The 20813-nt window shown below is 36.5% G+C and overlaps 1 protein-coding gene across 48 annotated transcripts in view; it reads left to right on the top strand.

The window, feature by feature from the left end:
* The window catches only part of RIMS1 (regulating synaptic membrane exocytosis 1), a 291550-nt gene that overhangs the window by 114602 nt on the left and 156135 nt on the right, over window positions 1-20813 (top strand). For 43 of the 48 annotated variants that reach the window (XM_060752857.2, XM_060752858.2, XM_060752856.2 and 40 more), the window contains exon 3: window positions 5557-5568. The exons of 4 other annotated variants lie outside the window; for them this stretch is intronic. In XM_060752857.2, the coding sequence (XP_060608840.1) occupies window positions 5557-5568 (12 nt within the window). Of the gene's footprint in view, window positions 1-5556; window positions 5569-15069; window positions 15198-20813 lie in introns of those variants that run through there. One more of the 48 variants, XM_060752886.2, reaches the window with a different exon arrangement.

Raw genomic sequence — 20813 nt, 5'->3', positions numbered from 1 at the left:
TAGAGGAAAAGCCCTACCTTTACACATTCGGGCCTAAATACGATTTTCAGTCTAATGAAAGTAGACTCATTTTATCAGAGGTGCACAAATGACTATTGACTTAATTGTGGATTTACTCTGGTTGGGACTGAGACTAACAACTGGATTTAGTTAGAAACCACCTATGCTGTCTTCTCATTCTACTGGCACCACCTGCAGAGAATACAATTTAATGCAATAAAAATCCATATTTTTCATTTCTGATAAATATCAAGTGTGTGTATGTGCAAGGAGCGAAAATTTATCCATTCAGTATTGGTGATTTTCTGCTAGCTGTAGCTGAAGACCTTTAGGGAAAGAGCCTGCCACTCACTAAAATAAATGATAAGTATGGATTTTTTTCATCGCATTAATTTTTCCCCTGCAGGTGGTGCCTGTAAAACTAGAATTTACAAATAGCAATGACAATTTGTTCTGGTATTTTAACCATTAATTCTCAGTATAAAGAGATTGCATTATTTTTACTACTTAAAAGTTGTCTGAAGTCCTTCCATTTGATGTCCAATAAAGATTGGATCACAATGTTTGACATACCCTTGGATGCTTGTATCCATAGCATACTTTCATGGAGTATGTACTGTACATGCATTTTTGTTAATAGGTTTATCATGCAATCATCTGGGTCCCATTAACTTTATTCTTGAGGATGATTTTTTAAAAAACCTTAAATAAAATGTTTAATATAGGAGTTCAGGAACCTTTGGTCTTCTAGGTTTTATTTTGGTTTTAATAAAATTAGGTTTTAATTTAATTTATTTTGTGTCAAAAGCATTACATATACAGTATAAGTATACTACTGATAAAATAGAGGAAGCACAAGCAATTAAATCATTTTAGATGAGAAAACGGGCAACAGCGACTACTTTACAGATACCAGCAATTATTTTAACATAGTTTTTTTCTTGATGCACAGTTTTTGCAAAAGGCTTTCTGTACAAGAGCTATAAAATTATTTAAAATTGTCTCATTGTGCTTTGTCTATATATATTGTTGTTTCATTGTATTTATCACCTCTAAGGTAGTATTTTATGTCCTGCATGAGGCATGACATTGTGGACAAGCATACTGATGCTGAGATGTTTGTTCTGCTCCACAATCGCACATGATGGAGGATTCTTCTAGGTAGTGCCATTTTGCCAGGTTGTCTTTTGATCTGCCCACTCCACTTCTAAATCTGTTCAGGGACTTCCAAGTTGCCCATTCTTGGTTTGCCCCGGAGTAAGACCCTCATGGGGGGGGGGGGGGCATTCAATTGGGATTTGCTGGTGACCAGTGGCATAGGATTGTCAGAACTTTCTTGCCATGCCAAGCAAAACCAGGAGTTTTTATTAGGCCTTTATGATGTAACTGGCTTATTCTAAAATATACATATACAATTATGACCTGTTAGACTTATTACTATGTTATTAGAATATTTAAATTATTTCAGTATTTTAAATAATAAATTGTTTGTGCTGCTTAAATAGTTTTTATTTGTTTGCCACCCTGATATAATAATAATAATAATAATAATAATAATAATAATAATAATAATAATAAATAACTTTATTTTTATACCCCGCTTCCTTCTCCCCAAAGGGACTCCTGGTGGCTTACATAGGGCTAGGCCCAGTGAATCAGTAAAAACATAACATTTACAAAATACAATCATCAGTATAAAAACAACATAAGCAACAATATAATAACAATAAGACAAGCATCAGAAACAACAACCAATAATAGAATTCAAGTCTCGTTGTAGGAGAGTGGTCTAGTGCACAACAATTTAAAAGTGGGTCTAATGAGTAAAGTGCATAGGTCATAAGGCAGCAAAAGGATAAGAGCAATTTCAACTGGACAATTAAGACTTTGGATAGAACAGTAGTAAGGTGCAAGGACTATGGTTAAGGCCAGTTGTCTAGGGAATTGTCACAGAAAAGGATATACATATTTTAGTGAAATGAATAAATAGAAATTGACTGAAATGTTTCCCCATTTCTGCTCTAAGAACTGTATGTATGTTATATTATGACATTTGCCTACATTTTGATTCCACTAAGATCCCATGGAAAAGAACAAATCTTTCTAGAATAAATCCCAAACTTCCAGGATGCCTTTCTCTGTATCACTTATATAATCAGCAGAGTATATTAAGCCATCTGGACAATGCAATACGTTTGTAAGAACAACACTCTGCAGCACATATCCTGCCTCTCGCTTTCTATAGGACTATGTTCAAATAGGGGGTGGTGAATTTCTCTTTTCTTTATAAAGAGGCTGGGAAACGAGGGATTGAGAAGACTGGGCAGCCTGGAAAACTCACAGCAACCCTGGGCAAAATTGTTTTATTCTATGCTGCTAGTGATTTAATCTTGCTTTTATCAGCTCTTTTTTGTTGCTTTTGTTGCTTTTGTTGCATTGTATTACTGGTTAACTTAAAATGTTATTAATTTATATTTAATTAAGAAAACTTGGGCTAAAAATACAAAACAATTCCCATAGAATAAAGTAGCCATTATGTCTACATCTACACAGTAGAATTAATGCACCACATGAATTGCCATGTCTCAGTTCTGTAGAATAATGGGAGCTGTAGCTTTGGTGGGGCACCAGCACTCTTTTCTCTCTCTCAATATATTCATTTACTTATAATATTTAACACCAGCAATCTATATTATCAAAAAATATAGGAGTGGGAAGGAAAAAAAAAACAAGAAAAAAATTATTCCACTAACACATATCTAAAACATAATCCCATTAAAGTTAGTAAAAACCATAGCCACAGCTTAGTTACATCATTAGAGCTTGTCTTTCTTGCAATACCTATGCATTTTTCCAGCCTTCAGAAAGCCTTCCTCTGGCATACCAGTATTTTTAGAAGCCACCTTAATTTGTCCATTTGGGTCAAGTCAGCAAGTGGAACAATCCATTCTTCCATCATCTGCGCTTTGGTCTGTTTCCAAATCTGAGCAAAACATAGTCTTGGTGGTGGTATTGTCATTTACAATCCAAATCTTTAACAATAATGCTCAGTAGAAATATTTCTAGTAACATTACAATGTCTAGTTTTAATTTTTGGAATGAACAAATAAATCTTAGACCAGCAATTTTTCACCTTATTGCAAGTTCATCAGATTTGAAAAAGAAATTCTTCTTATCTTGTCATCCCTAACATTGCTTTAAAATATTCTAAGATGCTTTTATTGCTTTTGGGGGGCATGAGCACCTTTGACAGAGAAGGCTAAAGACCTTTTGAAACTATAGTTCTCATGATCAAGTCATGGCAGTTAAAGTGGTGTCAAACCACAGTAATTCTGTAGTGTAGATGCACCTCATGTGATACAAGCTACCCTATTAATTCATCACATGTTGAATTATCTGTATCCACTTAGTGTTATTTTCTAAAGCTTTGGTCTTCTAGTTGTTTTAGATGTATGTTCATAGATACCAGCACAACTGATTTGAGATTGGGGAGTTTAGTTTACACAGAGGGATCTGGGGAATTAAAGTCATCTGCTGGACTATTGGTTGCAAACCGTTGCTTCTAATGGCCAATTTCATCAGCATATGAGGACAGATTCTTCCAAGTCAAGTTTCTTAAGGGCCCAACTGTGGCATCAGAGTATTGTCAGCTGGCTGTCAGAGGAGAATGAAGATCCAAACTTTAAAAAACCTACATAGTCCTCCTGACACAAAATGGATTCTCTAATAGACATTGTCATATAGAAGCCCAGTATTAGTAATAATAAACAACTTTATTTGTACCCCACCACCATCTCCTCAATGGGGACTCGGTGCGGCTTACATGAGGCCAAGCCCTACAACGCAGCACAATAAATAAAATCCAAATATAAACAACAACATAATCAATTACATAGAACATAAATTATAAAAATACTATAACCAATATAAAATTGCAATAAAATCATTCATAACACAAAACAGTGAGCGGGCCGCATGTACAGAGTAAGATACTAAAGAATAAAAACAGGGGGTAAGATAGCAGTGGAGCAGATTATTTGTGAGGGAGGAACTCTTCCGAAATGGGGTTCAGACTGATGTATTCTCCTGACAATTTACCTTTTAAAACAGGGGTCCTCAAACTTTTGAAACAGAGGGCCAGGTCACAGTACCTCAAAATGTTAGATGGCCGGATTATAATTTGAAAAAAACAAACAAAACATGAATGAATTCCTATGCACACTGCATATATCTTATTTGTAGTACAAAAACACTTAAAAACAATACAATAATTAAAATGAAGAACAATTTTTAACATATATAAACTTATTAGTATTTCAATAGGAAGTGTGGGCCTGCTTTTGGCTAATGAGATAATATTGTTGTTGTTGTTGTTGTCTGCTCTGAAATGACTTAGGTTGACCCTGAGTGAGGGCTGGGTAAATGACCTTGGAGGGCTGTATCTGGCCCTTGGGCCTTAGTTTGAGGACCCCTGGTTTAAAACTATGGCAGGAAATGTTCCACCTAATATTCTGAAAAATGAAAATTTTCATATGTGTTACCCCAGGGGTTGATAAGAGTGGGGTATAAATACCTGAAATAAATAAATAAATAAATAAATGGTCCCTTTTGCATATCTTCTTAAATGGTTAACCCTATTGATCTTCAGATCTCTGGATTAGAAAGATGGAGAATCTGGCTCAGCCACCCTGCAAAGTCAATTCCTAGCTTTCCACTGGCATTAGCATACAGCAACTACCGCCTCCTTGTTGAAGGTATAGGTTGAGTGGTAATTCATAGATGTAACAGCACACCTGTAAATGGGAAGATGCGAATCCTTGCTCTCTTTTGATTGGCTATGGTGACATAATTCTGGCAAATTCCCTCTTCTGTATGCCACTGGTGGGTCACAAACTTTCTCAATTGAATCCCCTTTTGCTTGTGCAATCCTGTTTCTGCCTTGTTCATGTCTCTTGACTTTCAGGAGCAGATTTTCATGAAGTACAGTCAGCCCTCCACGTTATCTGGGATGGCACAAGACCCCCATGAAAGTGAAAAAAAAAAAACACCTCAAAAAAGAAATTGTAATTTTTTTTTTACCCAAGAGAAAACCTCTCTAAGAATTTCTAGGTCTTTTCTATGGTTGTCTTCTGCTGGAAACTGACCACTGTTTTGAAAACAATAAAAATAACCTCCCAAGAAGGTGTTCTCTATAGAAATCTCTAGTTGAAAGCAGATAATCTGGACTTTATATGGCAGTGTAGAAAGGGCCTGACACACCTTGCATCCCAGCTATGTTATGAAAAGAAGGGAAACACTGGTGTGCTGAATCCTGTTATCACAACAATTTCTTTATTCCCTGCTTTAAATATTTCAGGTACTTGTGAAATGTATGGATTTCCTGTGCATGTGTAACTGCAAATATTTTTATTTTTAAAATTTGAGTAAATCTTATGTTTACGAAAACATTATGGCTGTCTTATTTGAATGTTCCTATTAATGTTTTCCTTCTTTCTTTTTTCTTCTTTCCTTTATATTTTTTCTTCTTTCTCTGCTTTCCTGGATGCTTACCCAAAGGAGGACAAAGTGGTTAGAATCCATGTTTATTTATATTATGATAGTATTACTAAACATACATGTAACTGATTAATGTGATTTTTTTAAACTGAAATTTTCATTAGCCAAAGTTCAAAAACAAAACTAGTTAGGCTGCTAGGCTTTATGATGCTAGCAAAATCAATATACAGTAGAGTCTCGCTTATCCAACATAAATAGACTAGCAGAACGTTAGATAAATGACAATGTTGGATAATAAGGAGGGATTAAGAAAAAGCCTATTAAACATCAAATTACACGATGATTTTACAAGTTAAGCACCAAAACAACAACAAATCATCAGAAAAAGCAGTTCAATACATGATAACGTTATGTAGTAATTACTGTATTTACAAATGTAGCACCAAAATATTGCAATATATTGAAACAACTGTGGATCCAGGCAGGAGGCAGACTGGATAATACAGAACGATGAATGAGCAAAGTTTGGATAAGTGAAAGTCTACTGTACTGAACCAAAAGTATATCAGTTCGTATTTCTTTGCTGTTGTTTCATTACAGTTTTAATGGCCATGCAGACAGATAAAGCCATGTGGGATATACTTTTGGAGGAAGAATTGTTATTTTTTATTAGTTTTACATTTTGAAGGGAAATAATATGGGAAATTCATACACTTACAGCTAGGGCCAGATCATAGTGATATGGGTTTTTCCCCCCATAATTCTGAATGATTTTTCTGTACTATGCCTTATATTTTGAATTGAGGAATCAAACATACTGATATTTAAATCCTTGGCCATGGGTATTATTTTAATGACAAATTTTCGGGAAAATTCAATCTACTCATTGTTGTATTTTTTAAAGGAAAATACTGGCATAAATCCCATTTCTAGCCCAAACTTAAGAGAATCAATCAAGAATAAGTCAACACTTAATGATTCAAGGAGTCTGTTCAAGTTTGATCCAAAATTGGATTTAAGTCTGTATGTATTTTTTGAAACAATTTTCTCACTTTGTAAGGAAGGTAGCATACATATTTCCCCTTTATATTTTGGGGAAACAGTTTTTAATTTGTTAAGATGTATACCATATTGCTATTACTTTTAGCCACTCTGTATAGTTATGAAAAAAAGCGGTATTTCCACTGGATATTTTAATTCTCCCATCAAAAAATCTTTGAAGTTTCTAATGTGTTTGTTACTTTTATGTTAAACTTTAACTTTCACAGTAGTTAGAGATTGTTCATGTAACCCTTCCGTTTGTTAAACTGAGTGACCTGACCCTATTCTGGTTACTAGAAAATGTTTTAATCATTTCAGAATCAGTGCTAGAAGTACCAAATTAGGACATGCCTTTTGAAGTTTCAGGTAGTAGCCTGGGTTTCACAGAAGATGGCTATTTTAGTAATTATTATAATTAATTATAATGATTTTGTTCTATTTTCCTTAGATGTATGTATTGGCCAAACATAGGACCTTATCACACCACTCCTTTAAGCTGCATTCTTCTGTTTGAGCTCCAGACAATTTCATGAGAGCAGTTGATGCTCTCCATTGTACCCTTGGCACATTTGTGCTTTAAGAGTGTCATTTGCATGTTTTTTTCCATTTGCATTAATGCTGGATTACAGATATCCCCATCCTTCACTTTCTGATTGGTTCATCTATTTTTTTTAAGGTAGCTATAATAGCACTGCAACAGCATGGAAATATGACAGTAGGACATGCTGTAATATTATAATGATATAGCATCAAGTAAAAAAAAGCAGAAAAACAGAAGAGGTTATTAACGGGGGTTCAAACATATGAGAAACGTGATCTTTTCCCTCAAAACACCAGATGTGATCTTGGGCTTCTATGTCGGAGATTTCCTTCAGAGTCCTTGAGGAAGGGATAACGTGGTCTCACACATAGCATGCCCAAGTAATGGATCATTCATGGAATAATGTATTATGAGAATTATGCACCTGAAATGCTTACAAATTTGTGACAGAAAGGAAGTCATTAATAGATCATTTCCATAGTGAAAAGAGCAAAGAGGCACCCTTTCAGCAATGCTGCAATACAACAATGCCTGGAGAGTGACAATGTAGTGCAATAAAGCTGGAACAACATTGGGAGTAATACATCGTTATAGTGCTATGACAGCATGGCGTGATAATGGTCTTAGGAAATTATTTGTGCATAATATTCCTATCTAGCACTGCATCATAGTAATACGTGGGGTTTATCTGGTACATGTTATGGTCTTGGGACTTGTCAACACTAGCCCTTAAACCTGAAGTGGACATGAGTAATAACTCAAAGAAGTACTATAGAATCAATTCTAAAATATTCAGTTAATGTCAGCATGCTATAGAATGCATTTAATTAAATATAACTTAATAAATGTAATCTTTAATGTAATGTAATGAATTTAAAAAAACAGTGTAAGGCTTGCACATGTGGGAGCAGCAGAGCTGAGACCCTAGTCCACCCTTGGTTTTGTGTGTGCGCATGTGTATGTGCCTTCAAGTCACCTGTTGACCTATAATGACCTCATGAACTTTACAGAATATTCTTAAGCATGGAAAATTCAGAGATTATCTGCCAGTTCTTTCTTCTGAAATATAGCTTATAGCTCCTGGTTTAGAGGTAGTTTTTGATTTTTTATTTCTCTTTGGGATTGTGTGTCAAGTCTGGCTCTCACAAAGCAAGTAGAAGCTATAAACATTTGTTAGTTTGGTCAGTTGCAATATACCTGTGGGTTGTGGCAAGATGAAAGCACAGACATTTTGTCCTGAAGAGCATATAATTTTTCTTCTAAACACATTTTCAAGTCAGTGGTGATATATATATATATATATATATATATATATATATATATATATATATTATATGCACAACAACTAATCTATGATCATTAACATATGTTTTAGTTTGATAATTTTTGAGAATTTCAATTGTTCATTTTTTAACCATAAAAATTATATGAATTATATTTTACACATAAGAGGTAATGGGCAAATAGAATATTTTCTAGAAACAAAATTGTTATGAGGGATGGATGTAATCTGTTCTTTCTCTCTCTTTTTTGTTACAAAGAACTTTAATCCTCATCCAGGATTAAAACTGTTTATTTTTAGCTCTGCTCTGCCCTAGATAAAAGATACTTTGCCCACTACATTTTATATATGTCTTTATAGTATTTTGAAGCATTTGTTTTGTGCAGTGTTCTTCTGTTGATTTATATCTTAGTACTGCATTCATTTAAATTATTTAATTTGTTCCCAGTTGTAGAAATCCTCAAATTCTAAGGAAATTTGTAAGGAAAGCATAGATCCAAAGTATTATGGCTTCTTTTTTTTCAAAAAGTGTTTAAAGTAAAGGTAAAGGTTTCCCCTTGACATTAAGTCTAGTCGTGTCTGACTCTGGGGTGCTCATCTCAATTTCTAAGCAGAAGAGCTGGAGTTGTCAGTAGACACCTCCAAGGTCATGTGGCTGGCATGATTGCATGGAGCACCATTGCCTTCCCACCAGGCAGTAATATTGATCTACTCACATTTGCATGTTTTCAAACTGCTAGGTTGGTAGAAGCTGGGCCTAACAGTGGGAGCTCAATCCGATCCCCGGATTCGAACCACCAACCTTTCGATCAGCAAGTTCAGCAGCTCAACGGTTAAACCTGCTTCACCACCAGGGCCCCCAAAAAGTATTTAGTTCAGAAGAAATAATTGAAAGTTATATCTTGCTTTTAAAAATCTGTGATCTCAAAACATGTGTTTTATATAGCCTAAAAAAGACCTGTAGTGGCCTATTGTTACTCAGAAAAACAGTCCACTTATTTAAAAGATCACACTCAGTAACAGAACTCAATTTTCTATGTCTCTGGGTAAGGAGGGAGGGAACAATCTGTCTGAAACCTGGGAGAGCTACTGCCAAGTCGGAATAGACAATACTTATGAACCGAGATGGATTGCTAGTGTGATGGGATAAGGTATAATAAACACAGTCCATTTTCATGTTCAACGTATTGTCGACAGCTTTCATCGCCAGAATCACTAGGTTGTTGTAGGTTTTTCGGGCTGTATGGCCATGTTCCAGAAGCATTCTCTCCTGACGTTTGGCCCACATCTGTGGCAAACTTCACAACCTCTGAGGATGCCTGTCACAGATGATGGCAAAACATCAGGAGAGAATGCTTCTAGAACATGGCCATACAGCCTGAAAAACCTACAACAATCCATTTCCGTGTTGTCACCATAATGAAATAAATCATGGACTTGAACTCCCAGGGTCCTTCACCATAGTCATGCTGTCTGTGGTGTTTTTAAACCCCATGTAGTCTAAAACAATGCTTCTTAAGCTATCTAATGTAAGGAAGTTGTAGTTTGGTGTTCCCAGTATGCCGGGGATTGAATGTATTTGTGCCTATTGAGCACATAGAATCATAGAATCATAGTGTTGGAAGAGACCTCGTGGACCATCCAGTCCAACCCTCTTCCAAGAAACAGGAAAATCACATTCAAAGCACATCTGTTTTTTCCCCCTTTCTTTCCTCGAGGCTTACTGTGGAAGGGCAGCAATTAGCTCACAGGCTGGCACCAATCTAAAGATCACCAATCTGAGTCAGACTGATTTAAAATATCTGGAAGGCACCAAACTGGGTTGACAGGTCAAGAAAACATAAAAAATGAGAACACTTCTGTCTTCCTCATTGAGTGATTACTACTGTTAGATTACCATAGTACCAAAAATAGCATCCGTGTTTGAAGTTGGAAAACTGCTTTCTGTACTAAAGATGTATTAAAAATGCTCAGAGTCTGAATTATTTAGTATCCATTTAGTAATAATACTAATTTAACAACTCCACTCTATTAAACTTATTTTTGTTGAAGTATGGCAACTCTGAGGATAGCAACATAATGCTATTAAAAGTTCTTCCCTTGATTTTGAAACAGAGTTGAATGAATTTATGAACTGATAGATCGATTTCTCCCTTTCTTCTACTCATTAATAGATCATTACATTTGGAGTGTTCCTATAAAATCCTGTAAACTCTTGATTACACCTAGAGACAGTCATTTAATGAAATGGGCTAGCATGCTGTTATCTATTTTATATTTCTGAATAAGAGACAATAAATTCAATAAATGTTGAGTCACCATTATTTAATTCTATTTATACATCTTTGAACTGAATCTAGAAAACCCACAAGAAAAGCACAAAACACAGACTACTTGCTTTTACGATAGCACTTTATGTAAAAGCTGGTCATACAACACTTGTTCCCTCCTCCCAACCCCATTCATTAATTTATATTTTGGGGTGTTGTTCTACTTTGCTACCCTGGCTCATGCTTTCATATATCACCATAATGAAATACATCTTAGAGTATAAAATTGCATTAGGGTGATAGCAATCAAACTGACCCTTCAAGAGAACTGATGGGAAGTACTGTATATACTTGAGTATAAGCTGAATTTTTCAGCCCCCTTTTTGGGCCGTAAAAGCTCCCCTCGGCTTATACTCGAGTCAAAGTAATTTATTATTTCACTCTGTTATTATTAGTTTTATTATATTTATTATTTTACTCTATTATTATTATATTTATACTATTTTATGCTATTATTATTACATTAATTATTTTACTCTGTTATTGCTGTTATAATTACATTTCCATTATTTTACTCTCTTTATTATTGTTGGAAGGATACTACATTGAAGAGGATTAGAATAACGGACAGTCTTATCTTAAATTACAGTTTTATGTAAATGTTCAAAATCATTTAATTTAGTGATACCTCAATTAATGTAATTTTATTGGTATCTGTTTTTATTTTGAAAACTACTAGTAGCTGCTGCATTTCCCAGCCTAGGCTTATACTCAAGTCAATATGTTTTCCCAGTTATTTTGTGGTAAAATTAGGCGCCTTGGCTCGTATTTGGGTTATCTTACACTCAAGTATATACAGGTAATCTTAAATTTAAGACATGGCTTGAAATCTTGTACCCAAATGTCTGGGAATAACATATTGAGCTCATTGGGATTTGATGTGAATAGTCAAGTATAGGGATGCAACCTTTGTCTTTTCTTAAGCATGGACAGAGATAAAATTTATTCTCCTTTTACTTTTCAGATTTTTATTATTGTGATTTCTAAAAGTGCCGCTGTTCAATTTCTTTAAATATTTGATGTATCTATGTTTGCCATTACCCACAGTTCCTCTGTCTGACCTGTATATATATTCTTCTTCCATTGTGTATTCTTTTTTTAAAACTTATGGTCTGCTGGGAAGGAATAACCTATCTGGGGTACTGTTGATGGAGTTATTTTGAGGAACGCCAATGTACCTTGAATCCATTATAAGTAATAAATAACAATTTGAAGAATTCAGATGGGATTTCTTCATGTCATGTCAGTAGATGAACTGACAGAAATAAGTTGGGCAGCATAAGCTTTTACAGACTTTTATCGGATGCAAGTCTACTTCATCTGATTAAATATTCACTACAAATACTGAGGCTACCAACTTTTTTCTCTCAATCTTAAGGTGCTACAAGATTGATTTTCACTCTGATCCAGATTAACATGGATATGTCTTTCAATTCTACGAGTGATGTGGATTAATTTTAAAAGACAGTGCTTGGCCAGGGTTGCCCTGCACTATTTGTAGCTAACTAGGGATTTCAGTCCTGGCCTTCCTAATTTAAATCTAACATAGTTCATTGCATCAAATTGGTCTTCATTTCTTACCATGCTAGAAAGTCTCAGGTTGTCCGCTTGAATTTTTTTAGAGACTTGAAGATAGTAACAAGAGGTGTACCATTGTTTATGGTATTCACATGTTCATTTTTTTCCTCCTACCTACCTATGATCACTTTTCAAAAAGGTTTCTGTAATGTTTCAGTAACTAGGAAAAGGTTTTCATCCTACATATTCAAGTGACCCACTATCCTTCCCTTTTCTTCTTGTACACCTTAAAGTTGATAGGAAATTGCTCAAAATGACCAGGGGCATTCAAGGATCTTGACAATCCTGGATGTATTTGGTTCCTGTTTGATATTACTTGTTGTTAGGTTCTTTGCAAAGCGTACATCTGACAAGTTAGAGATGGACAAACTCCAGGATACAAAACAATAAAATATTCTCATAGTAAAGTAGCAGTAAACCTTAGAGTACTTCCATACTGGAGACAAAGCATCTGACCTTCCAGACTCTATTGAGTTCAAGCTCTCAACAACACATTCAATAGTGATGAGCCTTGTAGTCCAATAATATCTGAAGCGTAATGTCTTCATCCTTCTTTGTAGTGTAGAGATATGAGTCTTGCTTAAATTTAATTATTTGTCCATGAATGCCACCATATAATCTGAAACCTTTAAGCTAAAAATGACCATGTTGTTTGCAATGTTCATAGCTATGGTCTAAGTTGCTATGAAGCCCAAAAGAGCAGAACTATCAGACTTTCAGCTGTTCGCTGACCTATTCTGCTGCCATGAATATCTCAGTTGCTGTTTTATGGTTGAAGTGGAATTTATATTTTGACAGCAAGCAGGCTATCTTTTTCTTGGGATTTGTTAATATTAATGTTTGAAAGACACATATGGAACTGTGTGGTATATGAGTGAGTGACATAGTAAATTGAATTATGTGTGACTAATGTGTTTGAAGGAAAGTGAATAGGTTATGGTAAATCTAAGATTTGTATGTGTAGTAATATGATAGTGACTATTTTCAATCTCTAAAAGTTGTAATTTAAATGGAAAACAAAAACAATTAAGAAATTTACAGTAAATGTGGTGTGTGCTGAGATGACTTATGCTTAGAGACACGGAAGCAGTGCATCAGTTGAATCATTACACAACCTGTTAACCTACTACACCTTCCCCCATCATCTATCTTTTCTGGAATAAATGAAAGAATTCTTACTCTCTTTCAAGTTTCTGTGATGGGATAATTCTTCCCATTTTTCATCCTTTACAGGGCAATAAAGTTCTTGACCACATGGAGTAATGATCTTGTAGCCTCTCTAAGAAATAACATCTATAAGAAATAGGTGGTTCATTTGGCTATCTCATGCATTGTGGAAGATCCACAAGCTTCCTATCTTTCTTACATATGCTTCATTTTTGCCTTTACTCTTCAACTGTTGGGAGCTGTGGCTTTTTCTGTCGCCTTTCTTAAGCCACCTATCCCCATATAGTTTACTGTGGAAATATAATCTGTGAGATCTGCCACATCTTGCATGTGCAATTATTATTATTAACCTAACAATGAAATATTTTAAATAAACTGTAATGTTCAATTTCACAGAGCTGCATTGTTGAGCATTACTGGCTAGTTGACAGTTTTCCCAGATGAAATATCTTTGCGGATATGTAAAAAACAGCTACTTTATTTCCACAGTATCTTTTCACTGGTCCACCTTTTCTTATATTATTTCTCGACATCAACATGGATATAAATGTCTGTTACAGATTCTTATTTTGGTGTGTTCCTAAGCATTGCCATGCACCAGCTTTTTCCACTTGATTTAATCTGTCTCTGCAATTTCCGCTGTGTTACAAAGACCGGGTTGAAGCCTTGGGACCATGGTCATTTTCAAAGGCATCCTGAGAATGCTTGCTTTCTCTATGCCTTTTTCTAGTAGATGTCAATTTCTTAGCCCCTGGAAAAGGTTGTTTGGAACCACACAACTGCTGACCTCTTCAACTAGAGAGTTATTGATTACACATGTTGGTTACTCATGAACAAAATAGTGATGGTAGTGTTTTTAGTGACATGCAATGATTACTACTGACTTACCTCCAATCAAGGACGGGCATTCATATTTCTGGTAGCAAGAAGATAATATATGACATTTCCTCATTATATGCTTCTATAATGTTAACAGGGTTTTTTTTGTTTTTGTTGGTATAATTAGCCACTTAGTACCTTTGAATATACAGGTAAGTGCTAGAAATCTGAATGAATGACTAATGCTTAAAGCAAAATTCTAATTTCACTTCAGTTCAGTGTTATAAAAATAGTTATTTTGAACCATAGACTCTCATCATCATCTAACTTTTCCAGATCCCATTCTTATGCAATTCTTTTTCTTTTTCTTTTCTTTCTCCCTGCCTGAGTAGAAGTCCTTTCCTTGTACCATACTTGCCCTGCCAGTGTAGTAACTTAAGATCAAGTTTCCATACTTTCTCTTAAGTTGTTGCAAACGGCAATTTACAGATTGGTTGTCAAAGGTATTTTTGATGCATCATAAAATATTTTTGATATTCCTATGCTGGCACAAACACATCACAGCATTTCCCTGTCCTGATCTCCCCTTCTCTTAATGTCCAACTTTTCCATGTTAAACTCACACTTGCTCTATCCCTTTCCTAGCCCTCCCCAAGAAATTTAACTAACCCAAATCCCCTACATCCCTCTCTTCTCCCCAAAGTACATTGCTTCTCTCCGGCTTTCTTTTTTGATCTCTGAGATATCCACTCAGATTTACTGTAGAGCACTGATACTTTCTCTCCCCCTTCCTCAAATCTTCCATCCCAGATTTACTGAGTTGCCCTTGTGTCCGAGCTTGCTAACACAAATAGCACAGACTTAATCAACTTAGCCTCAGAGCTTTGCATCTGGAACAAGAGGTGGGAGAGAATTATGAAAAAGACCATGGACACCCCAGAAGGTAGGAGAAATAAAGGTGAAAGTTGGGGAGGGGGGGACCCTTTGTCACTTTGCAATACTGTTTGTTATTGTCTAACAAATCCATGCAGTGTCCACAACCCTCCCAATTTTCTTGCAATTAAAACAAGCAAAGCAATGAACAAAATTAATTTAAATTCCTATTTTTGTAACAAATATACAACATAAAATGCTGTAATGTGATGGTTCTGAAATATAGAAGGTCCACATCTCTCTTACATTATTTATTTATTTATTTATTTATTAACCATATTTATATACCGTCTTTCTCAGCCCGAAGGCTACTCAGGGCGGTTTACAAACTTAGTAAAACCATCAAACGATAAAACCAAGAATTTGTGGTTGCCTCACATGTGACAATAAACACGTGGAGATCACAGATAAACACTTCCATGTAGCTACAATGTCTGTAAAGGGACTTATTAGGCCAAAAACCAGCCCCTATTACATGTGGATTATTCATATAATGACCTCCATATGTAATTGATTCTCATTGGCCTCTCTCTACATATGAAGTAACATGGAGTGATTTCTCTTTAAATGGAAGGTAACATCAGCTGAAATTTAGTTTTCTGCAGTTTAATGTTGAAGCCTGTGGCTCACTTTTGTATGTTTGATTTCCTTTATGTTGATATTCAACACACTTCCATTGTATTAGCCCTGATCCAGGACTGGGAAGCCTGATGTGTCTGTGCCAGTATGCCTTAGGAGATAGGAAAGGGAACCACCATTATGGAAAGACTCATTTGCCCAATTTTTCTTCTTCCAAGAACTCAGAGAGATTGTATGTCAATATGCAACCTTAACATTCATGTGATTTTTTAAAGAGAAACTGTTCAAATACCCCCAGAAGTGGTGTGTGTGTATTCATTTGGGTTCTTCCCAATGGCTGACTGGAGCTCTTATTCCCAAAATACACGCATGTATTATGGAAGTGCATTGCTGTTTTCCCAGGAGACATGCCAAAGAATTAAAATTTGCAAAAGTGGATTGAGCAGAGACTATATTAGAATGGACCCAATGAACATGTGTATCATGAGCTCCAGCATATTACGAGACTGTCAGCCATGAAGTAGGTCTCCCTCTCGCCACTGAGCTGACAGTGACAAGGAAAATAAGAGGGTGGTATTTGGACCTTTTTTGTTGGCAGTGTGCATTTTGTGGCGACCGTAGTTTTGAGTCATTTTGGTTAGTGTAGATTGGGCCTTAGGGTGCTTCCAGACATCAGAGAAATGCACGCCAAATTGGGCTTTAGGCTGCTTCCAGGCATCAGAGAAATGCACACAGGTTTTAAAAACCCACTTTGCTGCACATTTCTGTCCCCACTCCCACCCCAAAATGACCAAACTTTCCCAGAAGGGAGGGGGGTTGTGGCTCTGTGCCATCCTGATACCAGTCGGGATGGCATGCAGCCACCCCAAAGCCCCTTAAAAGAACCCTTAAACATTTAAAAAACTTACCCAGTTGCCTTTATGGTCCTTCTTGGACCCTCCTGGTACAAGGAAATGATGTGCAAGGAGGGTCCAAGGAGGACCATAATAACGGCCAGGTAAGTTTAAAAAAATGTAAGAATTGTTTTGGGGAAGGGACTGGATGCCTTCTCAATTTTTTGGGCTCCTGGAGCCTGAAAAACCAACTTGGCAGTGTGGGATTGGGCACAGAGATCGTGTGTCATGATCCCTTGGCCCAAGCTACACTGGGTCCACACCTGGTAAAACCTAGATCTTTCCTAAGATCCAGTTCTTACAAAGTGTTTAATTAATTCACAACAAAGCAGGGAAAACCCTGCTTTGTTCTAAATTAATTCCGTTTTACCGGAGGCTTCTTTTGGACACCTCCAGTAAAACTGAGACAGGTTTAAGTTTTAAGGCCTGTCTGGATGGGCCCTTAGAAAAACATCATTTCCCTGATTGAATCAATGCAGTTGTAATTTTTCCTACCATCTTCAATTTTCCCAAGCATTAGCACCTTTCCTAATGAGTCATGTTGTCTCATAATATGTTTTAAATACAAGAGCCTTAATTTAGACCTTTAGACTTCTATGGAGAATCCTGGTTCGAATGGGTCTTAGACCCATTTATTGGTATTTTTATTTGGCAGCTTATTGTATTCTCAGAATTCTCTCCCACCACCACATTTCTAGTGAACCAATTCTCTTACTGTCCATTTTCTTCTCTGTCCAACTTTCACAACCATGCTTTATTATAATTATTTTCATACTAGCTATCATACTTCCTCAGTTTCATTTTAATTATGCAGATTTTGTAGCCTGCAGTGGATTAAGTACATATGGATTTCCTTAGCTCAAAATGCATATGGATTGGATCCTTCATCTCACTCATTCAAAACCTGGTTGAGAGATTACCTGGGAACATTGTTTATGACATAATCATGGGATTTTTTTTTAAAAAAAGTGATGGCAGCATTGCTTTTTCTATTCATGGGTGTGTGTTTTGTTATGTACCTACAAACTAATTTCAATTTATGTTGATCTGCTCAAAGAATTTTCATAGCAAGATTTGTTCAGAGCAAGAATGATGCTGGTTTCTTCTTTGGGTATGTGTGTGTGGCTTGCTCAAGATTACCCCTACCTGATTTGGTAACATAACACCCAAACCATAAGACTACTCTCTCCCTCCCTCTCAAGGTCATGACTTTCTTCTCTTGACAGGACAAGTGTGCTAACTTTTATACCATGACTCCCAGGTTCCTAGATGTACTGTTTATCTAGATCCCGTCCTGTATTGTATACTTTCAGTTGCTGAAGTATTGGTAAGATCTCATATGTTTTTATGTGATGTCTTCATGTCTTCACTTATCCAGTGATAAAAGACATCAAATAAACTAAGCTTTAAAAATGACAGCTGGCTTTAATATCAAAAAAGGGAATTCAAACAAGAGTGATCTTTGCAGCATTTTAAAAAAACACTGAAAGTGAACCCTTCGACAATAGGTCTTTGCCTGCTATTTGCTATTGTCTTTGCCTTTTATTTACTAGTGTCTTGCTTTTACAGGTGTCATAAGAATGGTAGCTTAGAGATCTTCGAGTTCAGTCCCCAACAGACCTAACTTGAAGTCGTTACACAATTATTTGGCAGTGAAATTCACTTCCTATTAAGTTTAGCCAAAATTGCAACCATAATTATACCACCTGCTCAGCTGCAGGGGATTTTACCCCCAAAGCAATAAAGCGCAAAACACCAGACCTGTTTTTCATAATTTTTATACAATTGTCTGCTGTTATTCCAGTGTCCAGATCTTTGCCTTAAAGCAGTGGTTCTCAACTGCCATGGCCCAGCAGTGGTCTGCAAGAATGAAAATTCAGTCCGTGAACCTCCTTCCTCTTTTTATTTTATTTTATTTTATTTCATTTGTGCTCCTTTCCACTGGCCTAACCAGCCCCACCACTTTCAGTACTAATGTTGGAGAGTGGTCCCTGGTCAAAGTGGTCCCTGGTCAAAGTAGTCCCTGATCAAAGTGGGCCCTGGTCAATTGGGCCTTTGATCAATGAAAGGTTGGGAACCACTGCCTTAGAGGCAATTTTTAAATATGAGAATCAACTTTAGAACACAGCAGTAGATAGGATTGCCCTAGAAGTTACAACAACTACATTTCTACTCCTATGGCCCTGTAAATGTTTTGAGGACTATAAAAAAAAAAGGGGGGGGGGGAGTCTCGAGAATCTGAATGAGTCACATCCCCTCAAAACATTATTGGGAGACATATTTTATCCATCCTGCCCTCCAACATGTGGTTACATTTACAACAGGCCCGTAGCCAGGATTTTGTTTTGGGGGGAGCTGAGTTTGATTCAAGGGGGGGGGGGGCTGAGTCTGAGTGAAAGAGGGTCTACCCCAATACCCCCATGCATATGGGATATATTGAGCACGGTGAATAAACATAACAGTTTAAATAATGTACCAGTAAGGCCTTCTCGTGGACCACCTTGAGAATTTGGGGGGGGGGGGAGGCTGAAGCCTCCCAACCCCCCCCCCCCCCCCGGCTACATGCTTGATTTACATGTTTTCAATTTCCAGGAGAGATGTGCATCCGTTCACCAGAGGATTGTGGAGGGAGGGAAAAAAGGAAAGTGACAGTGAAGAGTGGAGGTAATCAATGACTTCCCTAGGGGCTCAAGTAACCCAGATGGCTATTTTTCATCAGCCCTTATTCAGGATCCTACTGAGCTTCAGCAGGGGCAGAAGAGATTTCGCCCTAGATCTGGGATACACTGGAATCTGCTACAGAACATTTTTTGATAGAACTTGGGACATTTTGCAGATTTTTAAAATGTGTGACATACCCTTAGATGCATGCTGCAGCACACATTGGTGGCCACAGTGGTTCTGAGGCTTCGAGCTGCATTATAGTGTCTATTTAGAAAGATTGTTAGTCATGCATATACCTCTTCTGACATTGAGAGCTTGGCCAGGAGCTTGCACAGATGTAGTGAAATGCGGACCATGAAAATGGTTGTCTGGACAATAGCCTCAGATCTGGAGCTGCTCCAGGACATGTTTACATAGGGCTAAACTGCTTGGTGTGATTATGCCCTGGGTCTATAAGTATTTAATTCTATTGTGAGTATGCAGAATGGGGACAGAAATGCTGCACTAAGAAAGAAAAATTTGTCTGCAGTAACTAAACAGTAAGAGCGAAAATAATTCAAAAGTAGAGCACAGAACCATTTGAGACTGTTGTAATTGTGTCTACTGGAAGTTTCTAAAATGTATTACACGTAACTTAGTGCAGAATTATTGATATACTTTTTATGAGAAAGGGAAGAAAACAATATACTTTTTGTGGGTAATTGCATTGTATGAATTGTTATTAGCCAGGAAAATTCTGTCTTATACAAAGTTATATTTTTTCTACTGCAAATAAAATATTGTTGTCAATCAAATAAAATTAAATTTTGAATTGATGTAGCTTTAGTACAGGACAAAGAAGTGAGGAGTCATTATTATCATTCCATACTCCTTACAGATTTTATTTTTCTAGATTCAATGTAAGGCAGCAATGAGCCCTACAAATGGTAAATTATTTTGAACACAAGTGGTTACTTCCTCTTTATAGTTGCTTTCCTCTGTGAATATCCATACATTTAGCAGAATTTGCTCTGGCCTACTAACATAGGAACCTATGAAAATGTGTAAATTGTTTTGAAAAGGGGTGTCATTCAGGAATGGACTGCATTTTAGGAATGCACATTGGCCTTCTAAAATCTGCAATTTGTTTAATAATAAGACATATATTTTATGGTTTTGCTATAGAATAAGAAAATCATAGAATCCTAGAGTTGCTAGAGACCTTGTGGGTCATCCAGTCCAACCCCTTGCCAAGAAGCAGGAAAATCACATTCAAAGCACCCCGACAGATGGCCATCTAGCCTCTGTTTAAAACCCTCCAAAAAAGGAGCCTCCACCACACTCCAGGGCAGAGAGTTCCACTGTTGAACAGCTCTCACAGTGAGGAAATTCCTCCTAATGTTCAGGTTGAATCTCCTGCCCTGTTGGTTGAAGTCATTGTTCCGCGTCCTAATCTCCAGGGCAGCAGAAAACAAGCTTGCTCCCTCTTCCCTATGACTTCCCCTCACATA

This window comes from Anolis sagrei, chromosome 1 (genome assembly GCF_037176765.1).
Source record: "Anolis sagrei isolate rAnoSag1 chromosome 1, rAnoSag1.mat, whole genome shotgun sequence".
NCBI lineage: Eukaryota > Metazoa > Chordata > Lepidosauria > Squamata > Dactyloidae > Anolis > Anolis sagrei.
Note: the sequence above shows the minus strand (reverse complement) of the source record. Positions and strands in the feature narration are given on the sequence as shown.